This window comes from Diadema antillarum, unplaced genomic scaffold, assembly GCF_040938485.1.
Source record: "Diadema antillarum isolate AM-2024a unplaced genomic scaffold, OU_Dant_1.0 seq00000846_RagTag, whole genome shotgun sequence".
Taxonomy (NCBI): Eukaryota; Metazoa; Echinodermata; class Echinoidea; order Diadematoida; family Diadematidae; genus Diadema; species Diadema antillarum.
Window position 1 is genome coordinate 511,764 of NW_027271720.1, and position 20,391 is coordinate 532,154.

General features: G+C 42.3%; 2 protein-coding genes across 2 annotated transcripts in view; one reads left to right on the forward strand and one right to left on the reverse strand.

Annotated features, from left to right (window-relative positions):
- Positions 1–291, reverse strand: part of LOC139740278 (glutamyl-tRNA(Gln) amidotransferase subunit A, mitochondrial-like) — a 68,093-nt gene extending 67,802 nt beyond the window's left edge. The window contains exon 1 of the mRNA XM_071650860.1: positions 139–291. Coding sequence (XP_071506961.1) covers positions 139–162 — 24 coding nt within the window. The 5' untranslated portion in view covers positions 163–291. The remainder of the gene's footprint in view (positions 1–138) is intronic.
- On the forward strand, positions 286–18,741 carry LOC139740279 (cell division cycle 5-like protein). Its single transcript, XM_071650861.1, has 16 exons — positions 286–407; positions 1,603–1,706; positions 2,449–2,610; positions 3,054–3,184; positions 5,107–5,435; positions 6,264–6,343; positions 7,891–7,966; positions 8,680–8,841; positions 9,350–9,524; positions 10,446–10,588; positions 11,480–11,660; positions 12,229–12,350; positions 14,206–14,391; positions 15,383–15,580; positions 16,709–16,921; positions 18,421–18,741. The coding sequence occupies exons 1-16, from the start codon at positions 363–365 to the stop codon at positions 18,553–18,555; spliced, it is 2,442 nt and encodes an 813-aa protein (XP_071506962.1). The 5' UTR covers positions 286–362; the 3' UTR covers positions 18,556–18,741.
- Positions 18,742–20,391: the final 1,650 nt, after the last annotated feature.

Consider the following 20,391-nt stretch of genomic DNA (forward strand, 5'->3'; position numbering starts at 1 on the left):
TTATCTACTTTACCGTCTATTCTATCATCAAACAACGTATAAACAGAATAAAAAATACACGGTACTCCTTGGTATAAATGTACTTATCCCACATAACTTTTTCCCTTTTTTTCACCCATGTTATTTACATTACATTACCTCACGGATAGTCAGACCAAACATTTCCAGTGAGAGCTCACGTGCATTCTGCGTTAAAACGACTGCAAAGAAAGGCTACGGCATCGCATCTGTAGCTGCATAACCATGTCCGTCGTAGATTTTCTCGTACGCTTTATTCGACGTACGTGAACACGAAATCCAGGCTGTCGACGCTGAAACTCCCGACTGTTTATTTGTGAAATACCACAAGAAGAAGAAAAAAAATGCCTCGAATTCAAATAAAAGGAGGTGTTTGGAGGAACACCGAAGTAAGTAACAAACTTCCAATAGATATCAGCTCATCCCGTTGTTTTTACAGCCTTCTCGATCTCGTAGGTCATTACTGTATTCGTTCTTTGCTCCTCGACGACATTCATTCGTTCAGTGCATGCAGGCAGTGGTGATTCCAATGCGTTGCGTACATGTCCGTCCCTGCGCGGGACGTGCGTAGTAATGTACACAAGTTATAATGGTGCATGTGGTGCTGTGGATGTGGCCTGCCTGTGCCGGCAGAAACCCATGATGGGATTAGTCTGATATTCTGTGCTCGTGCTCGTAGTATAAAAATTCAGGGCTGCCAACTCTCACGCATTAGTGAGCGTGAGACTAACGCAATTCAACCAATTTTGACTGTCTCACTTTGATAAACGAAATCTCACGCTAAACCCCCCAAAATGGAATGTACATGACTACAAAAATAAATATATCTCTAAATTCTCTGATATTCCGAATATCAATATGCCCAAGCCCAAACTTTCGAGAATTTCCCGCGCAGGTGTAAAGCTTAACCAATAATAATCGTTTTCAGTACGCGCTCAAAGACGAGCTATTGGATTACGATTGGTTTCTAACTACCTATGCCACATGAGCGTAGCTTGTACTTTGGGCAAATTACAGTACATGTATGGCTATGACGTGTTCTTTACATCGCTTTACATACACTGACTGTGTACGTAGTACGTACGTACGGCCGCACAGCAGGCCGCCAGGCGCTAGCCAGGAGGTCGCTCCGCTCCCTCGCAGTGTCTCACGCCAAACTCTCACTCAAGGTTGGCAGCCCTGAAAACTATAAGATCACAATTTTCCTTTGTTTTAATGGAACGGATTAGTTTTACCTCTCTCGAGACAAAGTCCAAACCAACATTGCATTGGCAACAAACACACAGCCCGCCCGCCCTGTCACTGAACGGAAGTCGCGACACGGCTGTGCACTGTACATGTTAGAAACACCAGCCTACACAGTACGATCACACAAATTTTGAATTCACATGTTTGTTACCTCAGCTCAGACCCATGATTTTTTGATCAATTTACCCACCCATTGGTGTTATCACATCGATAATGACGCGACGTACAGTTGTGTGCAACATAGCAAATGATGTTCTTTTTTCTTACCGTACTTAAAAATCAGCACTCACATGTACAACTGCATTTGTCTGTGCAAACTTCATTACTTGTACACAGGATGAAATCCTCAAGGCAGCTGTGATGAAATATGGCAAGAACCAGTGGTCACGAATTGCATCACTGCTTCACAGGAAATCGGCCAAGCAATGCAAGGCGAGATGGTAAGATGTTACATCTGAGATGCACCAACAATTGGTGCTCGTGTTATTACCAGACAGAAACCTTCTGTCACAAAAGCGGTGAAAAAGTTTGCCAAAATAAGATTTGTTTTTGTTCGAGCATGACACTGAAACTCAAGAAGAGATGCTCAGCTTCAAATCGATGTACAGATATAATATTCTAATCGTATGTTACTGACTATTGTTACTGAATAAGAGATTGGAAATACAAACATCTTGGAAAACTACTACCAGAAGAGGGATTGTAAGTTGGAGTTCTGTTCAAGTAGAGTCAAATTTCTATTCAATCCAAGTGCACAGAGTAATTCATACAAGGTGTGCCGAGAATGTTTATTTTTGGGTACTAGTAGATTCCCAATTTAAAGAAAGTCAGATTATTCCAATGAGCAAATACTTCACATAGCTATAAATTGGAAGGGTATTTAAGACATTTTCCCCCTCCCCTCCCCCCCCCCAAAAAAAAAAAGATAAATAAACAAATGCTGTATTTTATGTTTTCTTCTTATCATCTGCTATATATATTTCAAGTTTTCAACACTGAAAATGATTTGAAATTTCATGTACATCTGTATCTGTTTTGTGTTGAAACAAATGTCCATATACAGTATTTAAGTCATACATGGTTTCCTTGAAATACATTTATAGTGGTGTTTGTATTATCTTATGCTGTAAAAGTGATGCATAGGCTGCCAGACTGAGCAATACCATTGATGTATGTTGACAGGTTCGAGTGGCTGGATCCCAGCATCAAGAAGACGGAATGGAGCAGGGAGGAGGACGAGAAGCTGCTCCACCTGGCCAAGCTCATGCCGACCCAGTGGCGCACCATCGCCCCCATTGTGGGCCGCACGGCAGCCCAGTGCCTGGAGCGCTATGAGATCCTACTGTGAGTTTAGAAATTCAGGATTCAAAACTATCATGTACTGTATGTATGCATATGTCAAGAGAGATCTATCCATGTGTGGTTACAGCTGTTTCAGGTGCCTTATTTGATTTTTATGCTTTATATAACCAGTGACAGCATAGTGTACCAAATAAGAAAACAAGAGGACTTCGCATCTAGTTGTTTTGGGACAGAAAATACAACCTACTTGCCAAGTTAACAATTGGCGTTGCTTCACTTTGTCTGGTTGAAACATTAGAAAGAAAATAAATCAGATTAATGTATTTTCATTGTAAAATATTAAAGCAGAGATGATTTAAGTTGTTTTATGAAAGTAGAATCCAACATCCTTTTATTAGTGGAGTAGCTGTTATTAAAGTCATCACAGAGAATGATATGAATTAGGCAGACTGACGTCATATTGGTTTGTTGTGGTCTCACCAAAGGGACCAAGCCCAGAAGAAAGAGGCTGATGGGGAGACGACAGAGGATCCGAGAAAGCTGAAGCCAGGGGAGATTGACCCCAACCCAGAGACCAAACCAGCCAGACCCGACCCCATAGACATGGATGAAGATGGTATGAGATGATGTTTGTGATGGTGATGATGATGATGGTGGTGGTGATGATGATGATGGTGGTGATGATGGTGATAGATGATGATGATGATCATCATCATTTTCATGATGAAAGTAGTGCAGTGTTCTGAAATAAAATGACCAAATATTGATATTGGCTGTTAATGTTGATCAGTATATCAAGCACTTTTTACTTCTCCCCCAGTTTGCTATCAAACTGCCTCACATTTCGTCATGAAATGCTTCTCTGGTATCCATTGTCATTGTTCTTGTAATTAGCTCACCTGAGCCAAAGGCTCAAGTGAGCTATTGCGATCGCCCTTCGTCCGGCGTCCGTCGTGCGTCGTGCGTCGTCCGTCGTGCGTCGTCCGTCGTCCGTCGTCCGTCGTCCGTCGTGCGTCGTGCGTAAACTTTTTACATTTTCATCTTCTTCTTGAAAACCCCATGACCGATTTTCATCAAACTTGGCAGGTAGCATCCCTAGGGGGTTAGGAACTCAATTTGTTAAAATGGGCACCATGCCCCACCCAGGGGGCCCCCAGGGGGGCCCAAACCCCCCAAAATTAAGGAATCTGTAAAAATCTTCTTCTCTAGAACCAGAAGTGATAGAGCGAAGTTAATACTATGAGTTAGTACATTGATGACTGTAGTTTCAAGTTTGTTCATGGCAGAATCAGGGGTGCCCCCCTTGGGACCCAGGGGAGGGGGGTGGGGAAGGGTTCTAATGGGGCCTAAATTGTACATTTTCATCTTCTTCTTGAGAACTCCATGACCCATTTTCACCAAACTTGGCAGGTAGCATCCCTAGGGGGTTAGGAACTCCATTTGTTAAAATGGGCACCATGACCCACCCAGGGGGCCCCCAGGGGGCCCAAACCCCCCAAAATTAAGGAATCCGCAAAAACCTTCTTCTCTAGAACCAGAAGTGATAGAGCTAGGTTAATACTATGAGTTAGCACATTGATGACTGTAGTTTCAAGTTTGTTCATGGCAGAATCAGGGGTGCCCCCCTTGGGACCCAGGGGGGGGGGGGTGGGGGTGAGGAGGGGTCCTAATGAGGCCTAAATTGTACATTTTTATCTTCTTCTTGAGAACCCCATGACCCATTTTCACCAAACTTGGCAGGTAGCATTCCTAGGGGGTTAGGATCTCAATTTGTTAAAATGGGCACCATGCCCCGCCCAGGAGGCCCCCAGGGGGCCCAAACCCCCCAAATGAAGGAATCTTTAAAAATCTTCTCTAGAATCAGAAGTTATAGAGCTGAGATAATACTATGAGTGAGTACATTAATGACTGTAGTTTCAAGTTTGTTCATAGGAGATCCAGGGGTGCCCCTCTTGGGGGTAGGGGGGAGGGGGGTGGTTGGAAGGGTCCAAATGGGGGCCTGAATTGTACATTTTCATCTTCTTCCTGAAAACCTCATGATGGATTTTTGTCAAACTTGGCAGGTAGCATTCCTAGGTGGTCAGGATCTCAATTTATCAAACTGGGCACCATGCCCCACCCAGAGGGCCCCAGGGGGCCCCAATTCCCCCAAATTAAGGAATCTTGAAAAAATTGGGCCCTTATTGTACATTTTCATCTTCCACTTGAGAATGCCTCGTCAAATTTTGGTAGAGCTGTGAATAATTTAGATTAGTGACTGCGTGAAAGGTGAACTTGCGATACTCAGGTGAGCGCTAGACCCGCGGGTCTCTTGTTTTGTTTGTTTGTTTGTTTGTTTTTGCAATCACAGAGGCTTGTGCACTATATAAAATAGCCAATTTGAGAAATATTTCATATAGATGCCATGGAGGTAAAAGTGAAAACAAAGAATAAAGAGATGAATCAAATCATTATGAACATGAGTGTGCTGATATGAGCTTTCCTAAATTGTCTAGTGAAGAGTCAAGAGTCTATTTTTTCTTTAATCTGTCCACACAGAGCTTGAGATGCTGTCGGAGGCCCGCGCCCGCCTGGCCAACACCCAGGGTAAGAAAGCCAAGCGTAAGGCCCGCGAGAAGCAGCTGGAGGAGGCCCGGCGCCTCGCCGCGCTCCAGAAGCGGCGGGAGCTCCGCGCGGCCGGCATCGAGGTCAACAAGAAGCGGCGCAAAAAGCGCGGCGTGGACTACAACGCCGAGATCCCCTTCGAGAAGAAGCCGGCCCCGGGTTTCTACAACACCTCCGACGAGATGGTCGCGCCCCTCGACCCGAACTTCAAGCGCCTCAGGCGGCAGGACATGGACCCCGCTCGCCGAGATGAAATCGAAGAGGTAAACTTTCTAGAGCTCGGCGTGAGCCCACTTGTTGAGGACGGACTGATTTTGCTATTACACACATTTCCCATGGACGCCTGTGCGAGTATTCTCGGGACTCGTCTTTTATGGGTTAATTAAGGCTATCAGTATGAAGTTCCATAAATACTTCTCACTTCTCTTTTGCCCCAAAGTGTAGCTTTGATCCCAATGAGGATTTTATCAAAGTGCAAGGAGTGTAAGATCCGTTTCTAACCAAGGTTATGGAAATTGAGCTAAGCTGATAAGTCGCTTTAAAAAAAAAAATCATTTTATAAAGAGCAAATAGCAATCTTCTGTGGGACTGTATTGTGAAATAGAAATGTAATAAAATCGAAACCACAAACAGAAACCAGTGGGAGAGATGCAGTGATGCTTGCGTAAAGAGGAGTTTCACAAACTTCTGTGCAACACTGGAAAGCAATTTGTTCTCTTCAAGAGCTCACCACCATCTAAGATATTCTGTGAATAGTATTGTAGCTTCCCACTCATCAGTTACAGTTTGTAGTACCATTCTTTACTGCACCACACCCTTACGAAAGATTTTTCACTCAATATTTTGTGGTGCAGTACCTGAGTAGTAGCAAGTGTGCTTATTCAGGGGAACCTTGTCATATGTTTAGCTGCTTGAGACCACTGACGTTTCCCTTGCTATATCGGGCATCTCATTATATCAGGGATAAAAGCAAAAGGATATAAAAGGAAAGGGACCTGGGAAATCACCTCGTTATATTGGGTATATCGCTATATTCGATATCCTCATTATAACAATGTTCCACTGTACTTGGATTTGTGTTGCAATGGCAGAAAGAGCGAAAGAAGGACCGGCAGAAGCTGAAGAAGAGGAAAGAGAACGATTTGCCTGGTGCCATAGCCATGACCAACAAGTAAGTGCCCTGTCGGTAATGAGTGATTCTGTTAACACAGCACGTCTGGGAAACGTTTGTATGGTTTGGTACTGTATATTTTTGTCGCTGTAATTTCCTTATATTCAGTGTTGATAATTCATAAGGCAGTTCAGTGGTGGATCCAGGAGGGGGTGCACCGGGCGCACACCCCCCCCCCCCCCCCCCCACTTACATTGGCAACACAGTAAAGATTTAAACTCTCGTTATTCTCTCAGATTTGCCATTTTGTGCTCATTCCTTGTCGAGTTAACCCTAACCAGGCCAGGCTTTTTGGGGTGTTCTGTGGCTGAGGGGGGCTTGATTCAACCCCCCCCCCCCCCCCCGAGATCTTGGCCGTCGATCACACAGTCGCCATGAAAATTGGCACTTGCATTACCTGTGGCGTAATCTACCTCTACCACATTATACGAAAAGAAATGGAAATTTTCATTATATGGATTAATTATTCTAATATGTGCCTAATATCATACATTTTGCTCCAAATCAGAAAGTAAAGCTCCTAGAATCTTAATTTTTGGTGATAACATTCTTTGTAGCATTCCTAACAATGTACTCGAAAAAAAAAATCTGGTATCAAACTTAATTTCTTATGTATTTTATTTTTTTATAAATTTCTTGTGTCTTTGTTTTTCAAAATTTCATTTTATCATTTTTTTTCACAAAACTTATGACAGAACCTTTTTCCAGCATAATTATGATAAAATTGATTCATTTCAGCCTATGAAAGTGAAAATAGTCATATCTTTATGAATAAGGTGAGAAAACTCCATTTGCATAGACTTTACACACAAAATCACGTTTTTGAGCCATTTTCGGTCTGACAGGCATGTATAAAAGGTTGTGCAGCGTCGTAACGGTATGCACGATTTTCGCCAAAATGGTGTCAAAAGTTGCGAGAGACTCGAAAGTAAAAAGTCAGCAAACGGCGTGGTCAAAAAATTTCGCGCGGCGGAATAGTTGCGAAAAATGTCGAGGGGGGTTGATTCAATCCCCCCCCCCTGGCCTTTTTAGGGTTAAGGAATTAATCTGTTACATCTAATTCATTCTCCAAACTGAGATATGCAGAAAAATTCAGAGTTGCCAATTTGATGAGAAAAAAAGATGATATTTTCAGCCAGATTTGATGGGTAAATGGTAGCATACAGGAGGTGCACAAGGTACCGAAAAGACAATGCATAATTTCCATATCAAATTTTCATCTTAGATTATGTCTTTGCTTTCCTACAGAAGGGCTCACTACTTTTAAGACTGAATGTAAGATACAGAGTCATTATGTGTTCTCAATGTTGTGATGACTGCCACAGTTTCCATATCTGGATGCCAAGGGGCAAATTAGTCGTTTTGTAACCCCAAAACAAAAACAAGTCGCACTTACAAATGTCTTGGTTGATTTCACAGCTTGAAGGAAAGAATGAGAGTGGGGAAGACATAGCAAATTATTTTAAAGTTTAAACCCAACATCAAGTGCCACATTCATGCACCCCCAAAACATGAAATATTCTCTTTGTTTTCTTGTCTTTCAACAGAATGGCCGAGCCACTCAAGAAGCGCAGTAAGCTCGTTCTTCCGTCACCTCAGATATCGGACACAGAATTAGAAGAGGTATGCCATATGTTGCTTACTACATCTTAGTTTATATAGTGCTGCAAATTCATGGGATTTTACATAGGTTTTTAATGCTGCACCATTTAATTATGTTCCACAGTTTGACCATGTTAACCATGCCAGCATGGTGAATTAGGTTTCCTCAGCATATGGCACAGATTTCTGGGGCTTAGAAGTCAGATACACAGGAAAACTGCTCTGATGATGGAGATGGTTACCTTTTAAGAACCCGTTACAGAAGTCTCACTGACAATTGCCTAAAAATTGTACTCGATAGAAAGATGTAATGCAGTAAATGGAATTGTGATTCATTCGTAGGCTCTGTGTTTGTTTCTGGTGCAAGATACTGTCATCCCAAGCACTGTAGCTGGATTGGAAGGGAAAATTCACATTCAGTCATGTCTTGATATGGAAAATGTGGAGGTTTTTTTTTTTTTTTTTTGAGGATTTTTTGATGTAGTATAATAAGCTTGTCACAGTGTGGATCAAACCATGCTTTTTGACAGATTTGGTTAATTTCATTTTTGTGAGCGTGAACAATCATCTAGATTGAAAGTGATCCTGTAGAGGGGGTGTGGGTGGGGGAGAGAGATTTGACCCATCCCATTCCCCTCCCATAAGCTCTGATTCCATGATGGCGCAGTTATACACTAGTTACTGAAAAGAGTAATAACTTGACATTGATTTTTGCTCTTTCGTTTCTCCACTAGGTGGTCAAGCTTGGCCAGGCCAGCGAGAATGCCCGTCAGATAGCGGAGGAGGGAGCGGTCAACGGGGCGTCGGACACCCTCCTCTCGGACTACAACATGACCCCGGGACCCGGCAACCTTCGAACTCCTCGCACACCGGCTACTCACGACACAGTTCTTCAGGTAACATTCTGGTAGCTCCCTCTTCCCTGGCAGTAGAAATGGCATGTAGATTACCTATGGTGTGCAAGTGGTCTCATGAGACCTTGTTGATTATCATTTCGATCTTGATTTGGTATTCCCATTGTTTTGGGTTGTCAGTTCCTTTTACAAAGCCTAGGGTTTTAGGTAAGTGTGAAGAAAATATTGCTGACAGTTGAATGCTGTACTAGGTTTATGGCCTAACAGACCCAAAACTGAAAAACTGGTTATTTTTTTTCCCCTTGAACTTCAACTAAAAATGTGGTGTATTTTTCTTCATATGCCATTTGATTTGTAGTTCAATGGATATATGCTTTTTAGTGTAATGCAACAGAACTTATGCATTAATGATGGTTACATCCATGATTTTGCCACTTTAAATTAAAAAAAAAGTCTGAAGACTTGCTGCCTTTTAAAATGCATTATCCTCTATTGCCTTCTGCATCAATGTCAGTAAAATTCTGACTGCCATGTGTATCTTGCATTGTAGGAGGCGCAAAATATCCTCGCCCTGCAGAATGTGGAAACGCCTCTGAAAGGGGGGCACAACACGGCGGTCGGGGAGACCGACTTTGACGGCATCACTCCCAAGCGGCAGGCGACGCAGACCCCCAACTTGGCCTTCAACACTCCCTTTCGGACGCCAGGACATGGGGGCCAGGAAGGTAGGGTGGTTTTGAACTCTTGCCAAAATTATGCGAAGTTTGCTACACTTTAAATGGCACCAATGATTACGTGTAACACAAAGTAGAGCATTTACTCGCGCAGGTCTTTTGCACTTAACAAATGGGTAGTATCTGTAGACAATAGGTATACTAGTACTATTTAGTGTTGGTACCTAGCCTTGTGCTTAATTTTGGATAACCACTTTTTCGTCTCCTATTTCGGTCTCCAGTCAGGGCGTAGATTCTCCTGTCTTCATTCCATGTCCAAATGACCGATGGATGCTTTGCTAGTCATGTTCATAAGTCGTGTGTGAGGTGCTGTTAGGCCTTCATTGAAGAAAATCGTTAACCCTCTCAATATTGACCACGAGTAGTAGGCCCGTTGTTCTTTGATCCTTGAAAATCACTTAGTAGACTCTCATGTGGAAATCTTCACTCCTGTGATTTTCCAAACATTGCCTAGTATACATAAATGGACTTACTCATTTGGCAGGTCTATCTTTTCATTGTCTGGATTAGAACTAAAAAAGGGCAAACTTTATTTACAGGCAAACCCTTATGGTTGTTGCTATGGGTGTCTTTCACAGAAATTTACTCTCCAGGTAGAATCTGTTTGCTGATTCAAAAACTGTATCTTAGCACGATGGAAATTCTGGGAGAGGAAATTGAATGAGCATTTTCAGAAATTTGTCAACAATTTTTCATTCTCTATCACCAAAATTTGACAGAGACGTTTACTATGCAGATTTCTGTCCATAATTAGAATTGTAATCAAATTGTAAATGCTGCCGAAAAAAAAAAAAAGACCAGCAAAGCTATAAATGGTGTCAAGGTTACTTTGGTAAGATATGGTCATGTTGTTACTGTCATCATAATTTTATAATCCTTTACTCTTCCTCCCCCCCCCCCCCCCCACACCAGGATTGACACCCAGAATGACCCCCCGTATGGGGACAGGAGGGGGTCAGACGCCGGGCCAGACTCCACTTCGCGATAAGCTCAACATCAATCCGGAGGAGGTGTTCTCCGAGTACGGGGACGTCCAGAGTGCCAAACAGCAACAGGTGAGCTGCCAGTGCAGAAGGGATGCAGTACACAGCACTGTGTTCTTCACAGGCCAAGAGTTCAATCATTTCACAACCATGATTCTAAGATAATTGACATTGTATATTTCCAGTTAGACTGAAAGAGTTAGATCGGCGATGGTATGTTGGTGAGGGGCAAAGTGGAGTGCATGTGCAACCTATTGTGCAGAAAATCTAACCTTTAAAGGCACTATAAATTTCAGTTCAGTTTATTTCATACTGCTCATATCAGGTTACATATTTTTTTTTTAAATGTGAGTGCAAATTTTTGTACTTCTTCAACAGTAAACAAACAACGGAGTGGAGTATGCAAACATATGATTCATATGCACAGTAATTTCAATGATAACTGGTCAATATCAAAATGTACGTTTCTTGTTGTAAAAATGTTGCAGAAATATGATAGGACCAACATAAAAGCAAGCTTGTTTTGGCTGTACGCTCCATATAATCAGTAGTTGTAAATATAAAACTGAGAGCCAATAAGAAAATTCAGACCATAAAATGGTATTTAAAAAAAAGAGAGGAAGGCTGTACTGTTGTTCTGGTAAAAACTCTTCTTCATATTGCAGGGGATGTCACAAAAGGAAAAGATTTCATTTTCGCATAAAGAATGATGTGTTCGTTGAGAATGTTCTGCTATCCTGTGAATAACTACTGCTTATAGATTTATCGAAAAAATCACTGATTATGATTATCCTTGAGCAACTAGAAATTACCCGAAATGATTAAAGGTAGAGGTATAAGTCTCATGCCAGCCACTGCTGCTTGTATAGCAGTATTGTCTAGAGTGACTGATATGGATTGTGGTGTCTGTGATATAACTGTAAGAGACACTGAGCTCACTCCGTATACTTGTTTTATTGTTAGCGTGAGCTGAAAGCCAACCTACGCCGTGGCCTGTCCTCGCTGCCCACCCCCAAGAACGACTTCGAGATCGTCATCCCGGAGAACGACGAGAATCTCCTGGAGGAGCCCCAGGTCGAGACGGACCTTGTGGAGGATGCGTCCGACGTCGAGGCCAGACGGCTTGCGAAGCTCGCCGAAGAGAGTAAGTCATTAGTGATGCGATGTAAATGGTACTTTCTGTTCACTTTGCTCACGCGGGGTATTCTGATATGGGTATAGTTGATCCATTAACATCAATCAGCACCTTTGCTCTCATTCATTCAAACGTATATCGCCATAGGATATACTTGTTTCTTCAGGGGTAATATGAGATCTCACCTATTCACCTATTAAAGGGTTGGTATTGTTTTGGTTGAGATGGGGCTTCAGATTGTCAATTTTTTGTAAATGATGAGAAACCCACTTACGAAATATGCTAGAGCGTACAATTCTTAAGAGGAATTTGGAGTCTATTTTGCTGGAAATTAGTTTTGAAATGGCTGAGATAGCCAAAAACAAAGTGGTCCTAATAAAATATGGGACCTCTCTCTGCCATTTCAAAACCAAGTTTCATCAAATAAACGTTGATTTCCTTTCAGAATTGTATGCTTTTGGAATATAGTGTGTAGGGCAACTCCAGAAGAAATATATAGTGTTATGTTTCACCTCTAAAAAGGCAATATCTGCATAATAGCAAACTAACCAGGGAAGGATGTTTGTGTGTATGGCAGGGGAGAAGGAGCTGAGGAGCCGTTCTCAGCCCATTCAGCGAGGGCTCCCTAGACCCACGGACATCAATACCAGCATCCTCAGACCCAAGGACCTGGATGCACCCATTACTGATCTGCAAAAGGTAAGAGGCAGAATGAAGAATTAAGCATTTGCCCTTATTTTTGTTTCATCCAGTGCAAAAATCATTACATGTACTGTAAATGCACAAATTTTTGTGGTGCATTAAAGACACTCGGTCGTGGCGAGTGGTTTGTGCGGCACGGAGACGAACGCAACACGCTGCCTCCCCCATTCTGTATCAAATGTAGTGACCCCCGAATGAGAATAGCGCTGGCTCAATGGGTCAGCGAAAATACGGTAGGCTACAAGGGAGCTCCCTGTGCTTATCTCCTAACCCAAAATGGCTGTCCCGAGAGCTTCCGAATGGACGCACACTCTCAGTGCGCATGCGCATGAAGAGAGGCCAAAAGAGCCACACGTCTTCTGGCCTCTCTCCTCCAATCACCGCAGCTCGCGGTGACAATATTTGTGTATGATGCGTACACACACACGCACACACACACACACACACACACGCCGCAGCGTCTTCTGGCCTCTCTCCTCCAATCACCGCAGCTCGCGGTGACAATGTTTGTGTATGATGCGTACACACACACGCACACACATACACTAAAACTTGTCTCAGTGGTAGCATTACACAAACTTCGGTCGTTCGGAGTTTACGTACCATTAGGGATGGCGATCGGCTGCCTTTAATTTTTGCGCATTTCGTGCTACTTTTGGCTTGTGCAAATTCTGAAACCCGCACATTTTGAATTGGTTGGCAATCATGCAGCGCGAAGTCAAGAACCTGCAAATTTGTTTTTGAGCCACTCGGCACAAAAAAAAATTAATTGTGCAAAAATATGGATGTTAACAGTAGTATCTGTGTCGAAGATGCGCACCCCAGCCACGTGTGTGCAACACGGGCCGTGTTAACATCTACATTGGAACGAAAAGGAAAAAGTTGTGATAATGAAAACCTGTACGGTTTTGGTATAGCAGATGGGACTTCACATTAGTATTTCTTTTTGTGTGTGTATGATGCATCATTGGGCAAGTAATTGTTTCCGTGGATCTTGTGTGGGTATGATGTTTTACATCGTATCCGGGCAATTACCCCGAGAGGGCAATTACCCCCCGGCTAAATACTGGTTAGTGGTAAGCTTAGAGTAACGATTAGGGTTAGGGTTAGGGTTAGGAGTTTGAGTTAGGGATAGGATTAGGTTCAGGATTAGGATTAGGATTAGGGCCAGGGGAAGGGTGCAGGGTAATTGCCCAGGGGGTAATTGCCCTAGACCCGTTTTACATGTATGTATCTGCCCTATCAGCAACTCATAGTAATGAACCAAGACATTTTAGTAGTTCTATCAAAGTACAGGAGCTATTATGGCTCAATGGTAAAGACCACAGACCGTCGATCACAGGGTCACTGGTTCAAGTCCCCTGGCTGCAGCGGAGAGTGTTCCAGGCATGGCACATTGTCCCCATTGTCTAATCCTTTTGAGGAGGCAAAGACGCAGTAGCGGGATGAAATGAGATGCAATGGGATGGCTTGCCCGACTGGGATATATTAAGGAATGTCCGAAATGAATTGTGCACAGCTTTTTATGCAGGAACATGCAGTCAAGGAATGTTGACTGAAGTTGAAAGTTACTGAAGAGCATATCCTTGAGTGCAGATATTCGTTGAAGGTTTTCGAATGTACTTGGTAGTTAGACAAAGATCAGTTAAGTCAGGCTAATCTTTCCTGCGCACAGCCTTCCATGCTATCATGTCTTTAAAGCTGTGAGTCTTGCGGTTGCTTGCTTAATAACGTTAAGGGTTTCCCTAGCAGTCACATAAAGCAAATCAGTTTTGAATTGAAATTAAGATATGTACAACTAGCAATTTTTGCTGGGTTTAAGAGGAAAATATCAATATATTTTTCCCCCAAGGCCGAGGAGATGATCAAGGAAGAGATGATCACCATGCTACACTATGACTCCCTCAAGAACCCCGTTGGGGAGCAGGGCGGGGCTCGAAAGGGGGAGAAGCCAGCACCCAAGGCTAACCCAGCAGTCCATGTGGCCTTCCTGGAACAGAATCCTTACCACCAGTACGATGAGACGGAAATGGCCAAGGTGAGTTGGGGTGGGGGGATATGTCCTTACATCATGGAAAGTTTTTGTCTTTGTTCTATCGCTTCACACTTAAGTTTGCCTTTGTAATTATAATGGTCATATTTATAAAGACCTCAAATTGCGGCAGTCAAACTTGGTGTCAAATTATCTGATATCGTCTCATATTCTTTAAGCCCAGACTGGCCATTGAGTTAGATATCAGGAGTATAAGATTCTGATGTGGTTTCATGGTTTCACCGTGAAAGAAACCACTTTTACAGTAGATGTCATCCCGTGAATGAACTGATGTACAGATTTAGGTGTTCACCTCATGACCTTTCTATGGAGTGGGCTGAGTTAAGGGAACATGATTCGTAGATTAGGGCCCTCCATCTTTCATACCTTTGCAGAAGCACATGTTTGAAATACCTAACCCCACAGAGCGTGCATTTGCCACTGCTTTGCCTCTGCATTTTGTCATTATATGATTTCTCCCCTCCTATGTTCATACTCTGAAGGGATGGCATTATGCTTCATTTTAACACATGCCAACCACAATAAAGATGATTATGAGATCATGATGAGAAAGAAAAAGTAGTATTTCAAATTGTTTATTTCCATTCTGTCTTCATGGTGGTTAGATGATATAAATGGATGTCAAATATGTGAGGGAAAATATGTAACCTATGCTCAGCATTACTTCTTTTCTCATTACTATTTTGTTTGTTTGCCATTTTCTTCTTTTTTCTTTTTTTTTGATAGATCGCATTGACACTAAAATGTCATACAGCAGAGTGCAAATTGTTGGTAGAGTAAAAAAAAGTGGGGAAAAAGTCCTCATCGCCTATTTTTTACATGGTCCATACACCCTTGCCCTGTGGTTGCTTGGTTGCTCATGAACATGTAATGTTGCATCCATGGCTGTGTGAAATATATCCAAACTCTCTCAACTCAAACTCAAATTGGGAATGAATCACTATTCATTCATAATCCTTGTTGTGGTGCGTTACAGGCCAGGGAGCTGCTACAGGGGGAGATGGAGGTGGTCAAGGCCGGCATGGCCCACGGGGACCTGCCCCAGGAAGCCTACACCCAGGTGTGGGAGGAGTGCCTCAGCCAGGTCCTCTACATCCCCTCCAAGAACAGGTACACCAGGGCCAACGCTGCCAGCAAGAAGGACCGCATCGAGTCCGCCGAGAAAAAACTGGAGGTAATTGAAAAGTTTGTAACTTGCATTTGTTGGTTGACTGTCGCTCTCATTTTGTTGCCTCTTCTTTGTACTCCATGTTAGGGCTTGCTGCTTGTTCAGCCCCCCCCCCCCACCCCTTCACTCATGATGTTGCTATTTCACTCTTTTCCCATTCTTTATCCCTCTGTTGTTCCTTATGTAGTTTGATGTTACCTCCCTATTCGTCCTTATCCTTCACAGGTTGCCCCGTATGATCCTTGGAATCATCACTGACCCACCTCTGCCTTTTGTCTATCCACCTTCTTGCTTTAATCCCCCTCCCTTACTTGTTGGGCTCTCTGCCCATGACTTCTAATCCATCCCTTTTGTTTTCTTTGTTCTGTCTGTGTCCCTAGCCCTCCGCTGACTGTGCTTGTTGTGTGTAGTCCTTTGTGATTGCTTTCCCCGCCTGTTTGTCATTTTGCCTCTGACAAAGAATCTTCTAGGATGGAAAGCTCAGGCCACTTTTGACTCCATTTTGCTCTATTTTCTCACCACTATTGGATATTAAAGAAAGCAGTTTTCAGCAGCTTATTTTTTTGCTACATGTAATTGAAAAAAAAAAATAGGCAAAAATGATGAACTGAACCAACTCTCTTCCAAGGCACTGCATTTTCCTTAATTCTGTCCAGTCTTACAGATATTGTGTTCAGCAGTTCTTTGAACTCTTGTGGCAAGCCAAGTAATTTAATCCCTCTCATTCTTGCAGAACTGCATCTCCCAAACTTCATTTTCAACCAGAGTGCCTGTTGTTTGATCTACACTGATGTGAATCCCTCAGTTGGAATATATTTCGCCTATGCTTAATGATAAGTCACATGACACATATTTCTAAAAATGTTGGTCTGCAGTTCCATTCATGTTTGTAATTTGTTATTCATGGAGGATTTACTAATCTTATTTTATTTCCTGGCAATGTTATCACTTCTACCAGTAAATGGGAATGTGTAAGTGCACTCATATTATTACAAGATCAGTCATGAGTAATTTAACAATAGTTCAAGCTGTTATTAATGGATACTAATACATCTATGCAGTTTTTTTATTACTGGCCAATAACTTCTCTTCCTCTCCCTCCCTTTCTTGTGCTCCCCCACCCCCCACTTCCAGACCAACCGCGGCGTCATGACGCGGGAGGCCAAGCGAGCGGCCAAGCTGGAGAAGAAGCTGAAGATCCTCCTGGGCGGCTACCAGTCCCGCTCCCAGGGCCTGGCCAAGCAGCTGGGCGAGCTGCAGGAGGAGACGGAGCAGGCCTACGTGGAGCTGGGCACCTTCCAGGAGCTGCAGAGAAACGAGGACCAAGCCATCCCCCGCAGGATGGAGGTAAGGAGCGAAGGGGGAAGTGTCGAGAATCTCCGGCTCTTGTAGTGAAGAAGGAGATGTATTCTATGGTGCCATACATACTACTGTAAAAGCTGTTATTTTCACATACAGATATTTTCACTAACGAGGTCACAGACATTTTTGTGAGGTAATTTTTTGTCTGTGGTTTGACACCGAGGCTACATAAGTGCACTTGCCCTGTCCGTTCACTCCGCCAATTTACTGTACATGTACTCGGTATATGACTGAGTACACTAAGATGAGATCAAGTGGTGATATTTTTACGTGTTGTTAAGTCTGTTGCCCAACAGTGAGTCATGAAATTCGCAGAAATTAAGCCCTCCCGAAAATAACAGCTTTTATCGTATTCCCGCAGAAGAAGGATATTGTGGTATACTTTGTCAAATGAAGCAATTTGTGTGATTACTGGTACAATGGAACCTTATTATATAGAGGTCAGATATAAGATATGATTTAGCAAGTCCCAACTCCTTCTACTTCTTTGTTTTTGTACCCCTATACCCGGTGTCCCAAAAAAAGCGGAATGGTGGATTTTCAGTACCTTGCGTTCAAAAAGTGACATATTTTTTGACATCATTAGAAAGAACATCTTCCGCAGAAGACAATGATACCAAAATCATTAAATTTGGTTCAGTACTTTTTATTCTACTCCAATTTCTGTAAATGCAGTCATTTTCAAATTTCGTTGGATTTTTGCGACTTATGAGATAATAATTTGGGCGCGACACGCGATCCATACGGTGAATATTGTGTAAGCTTGGTGATCCATGTCAACAAAAGATACAGCTTTCACAGTGGGCTCAGGCCAGGAAAAAGCAGTGTGTGTGTGCGCGCCCAATGTGAAAGCTGTATCTTTTTTTTGACGTGGATCAACGAGCTTACACAATTCACCGTATGGAACGCGTGTCGCACCCAAATTATTATCACTTTTAGAAAGCAAGGTACTGAAAATCCACCGTTCTGCTTTTTTTTGGGACACCTGGTATAGTGAGAAACCTGATGTGGCAAGATAATTGTCATGGTTTTTAGTTTCTCATACTTATGAGATTCTCCTGTATTTCCTTAGTCACCTGCCACAATATCAAAGCTTCCTTTGCAATTTCTCATTTTCAGGGATTATCAGATTTTGTAGAATATGATCAGATTATTTATGAGGCTGGTGAAGCTCTGTGTTTATATAGGACAAAGTGTTCTGATACTGAGCTGCATTTTCATTTTTTTAAAAGCACATGTCAACCTATACTGCTAATCATTTGGACATGGCAGCTCTGCATTAAAAAGCAAAGAAACTGGCACGCTCATATTGTCTTGTGTTGAAGTAGCTATGCATTGTAAGCTACTGCAGTGTGAAATGTAGCTGAAGCATTTGCACATTCCAAATTTTCCCATATTTTCTCCATATATTCGAAGTGTTTGCAAGATGCAGCATTAACCCTTGCCAACTCTCTTTCATTTCCATACTTTCCCCTCCTCTTCAGTCGCTCACGGAGGACGTCAAACGTCAGAGTGACCGCGAGAGGGAGCTACAGCAGCGCTACTCCGACCTGATGTTTGAGCGGGAGATGCTGAACGCACAGATACAGAAGCTCGAGATGCAACACGGAGTGCGGTGAAAGCAAAAACGAAATGAACGAAACAAAATAAATTGAAACGATAGAGCAAGCAGTATTCCTCGGCTGACTAACACCAGTGGAGCATTTGCAGTGGTGATGATGGCTCAGGATACTAAAAGACATGTGTGTCCAGTATGAAGTCATTCTTCAATATCTGGTTGAGAGATATGGGAAAATGGTCGATCATTCCCCTCCCCCCCCCCCCCCTTCCAATTAGTCAGTCATGTTGACTGTCTAAGAAAGTACATGACAGCAAGGACAGTGTTTACAAATAGATGATCAGTGGTGATAAGTGATATATCTTAGTAATGATAATCAGTCTAATGACAATGCACTCATTTTTTATATCAGTATAGGAGTCCATATGTGCTCAAGCTCAGATCCTTCAAAAGCAAGGGGAAGGAAAGTATAAGAGAAGGGAAGTATATGTGAGTGTTCCCCCTTTTTTTTTTTATGCCTCCGCCACGAAGTGGTGCCGGAGGCATTATGTTTTCGGGTTGTCCGTCCGTCCGTCCGTCCGTCCTTCCGTCCGTCCGTAATGAATTTTGTGGACAGGGTAACTACCAAAACCTTATGAGGTATCCTAATGAAACTTGGCATGTATGTGTATTAGGGGGTGAAGTTGTGCCTATCAACTTTTGGGTGCACATGCTCAAGGTCAAAGGTCAAAAGGTCAAGGTCAAATGCTTAAAATTTCACTATTTCCCCCATATCTATGCAATGCCTGAAGATATTTTCTTGAAACTTAGTGTATACATGTACTACCCAATTAAAATTCTCTGGTGAAAGTTTGGGGTCATGAGGTCAAAAGGTCAGGGGTCAAAAGGTCAAGTAAAATGTTAAAATTTCACTTTTTTCTCTGTATCTTGGAAATTGTTCAAGGTATATTCATGGAACATAGTGTATATGCATCTACTGACTGGCAGTGGTTATCTAGGGAACTTAGGGTTCATGGGGTCAAAGGTCAGGGGTCAAAGGTCAAGGGCAATACTTCAAAATCTTACTATTTTCCTTATATTTATGCAATGCCAGCAGGATATTTTTTTTTTAAACTTGATGTATCATGTCTAACCCAATAGAGATTCTCTGGGATTTTTTTTTTTTTGCCAAGAAGGTCAAAGGTCAAAAGGTCAAAGATCAAGTGAAAGTGCTGAACTTACTTTTTTCTCCATATCTCGGAAGTGGCTCAAGTTATCTTGAAACTTAGTACATGCTGAATTTATGTATGTTCTGCCTGACAGTGCTTCTCTTATGAATCAAAGGCCAGATGAAAATGATAACAATTTACTGTTCAATACAGAAATTGCGCTTTTTCTCCATACCTTGAAAATTACTCAGTGCATAAACTTATGAAATGGTCAAAGTCAAGTTAAAGTTCTTAAATCCCCAAATACATGCTCTCCTATTCATCCAATTAAACATAGGTCAAGGAAGGTAAACATTCAATACATTTGTGACAAACATGTCATTTTAATATTTTGCCAATTTTGTGAAAATGTAATCACACATTGTCCACATGTACTATAGACCTATTAGGAGAATCATGCATTATGGCGGAGGCATACCAGTCGCCATAGCGACATTTCTAGTTTAAATTTGTTTTGCTTTTGGCGAGTGTTTGTAATTATGTCTGTAATAGTTGAACTTGGATGTTGGTATGTTTTGTGTGCAAGAAGGTCATTATTGCTGAAATGGCTTATCAAATCACATATCCTGCAAAGATTCATCAGTTGTGCCATTTTGTATGTAAAACCCTTTGATGCTTAGATTGGAATGATAGATTATTAATTCCATGATAAAAGCGCAACAATTTTATGTAATAAAATTTTATTGAAT

Bases quoted from the DNA above. Each gene is read 5' to 3' on its own strand.
- LOC139740279 (XM_071650861.1), top strand. From the start codon at position 363: ATGCCTCGAATTCAAATAAAAGGAGGTGTTTGGAGGAACACCGAA. The intron at 8,842-9,349 runs GTAACATTCTGG...CTTGCATTGTAG, and splicing joins CTCACGACACAGTTCTTCAG to GAGGCGCAAAATATCCTCGC. The intron at 15,581-16,708 runs GTAATTGAAAAG...CCCCACTTCCAG, and splicing joins CCGCCGAGAAAAAACTGGAG to ACCAACCGCGGCGTCATGAC.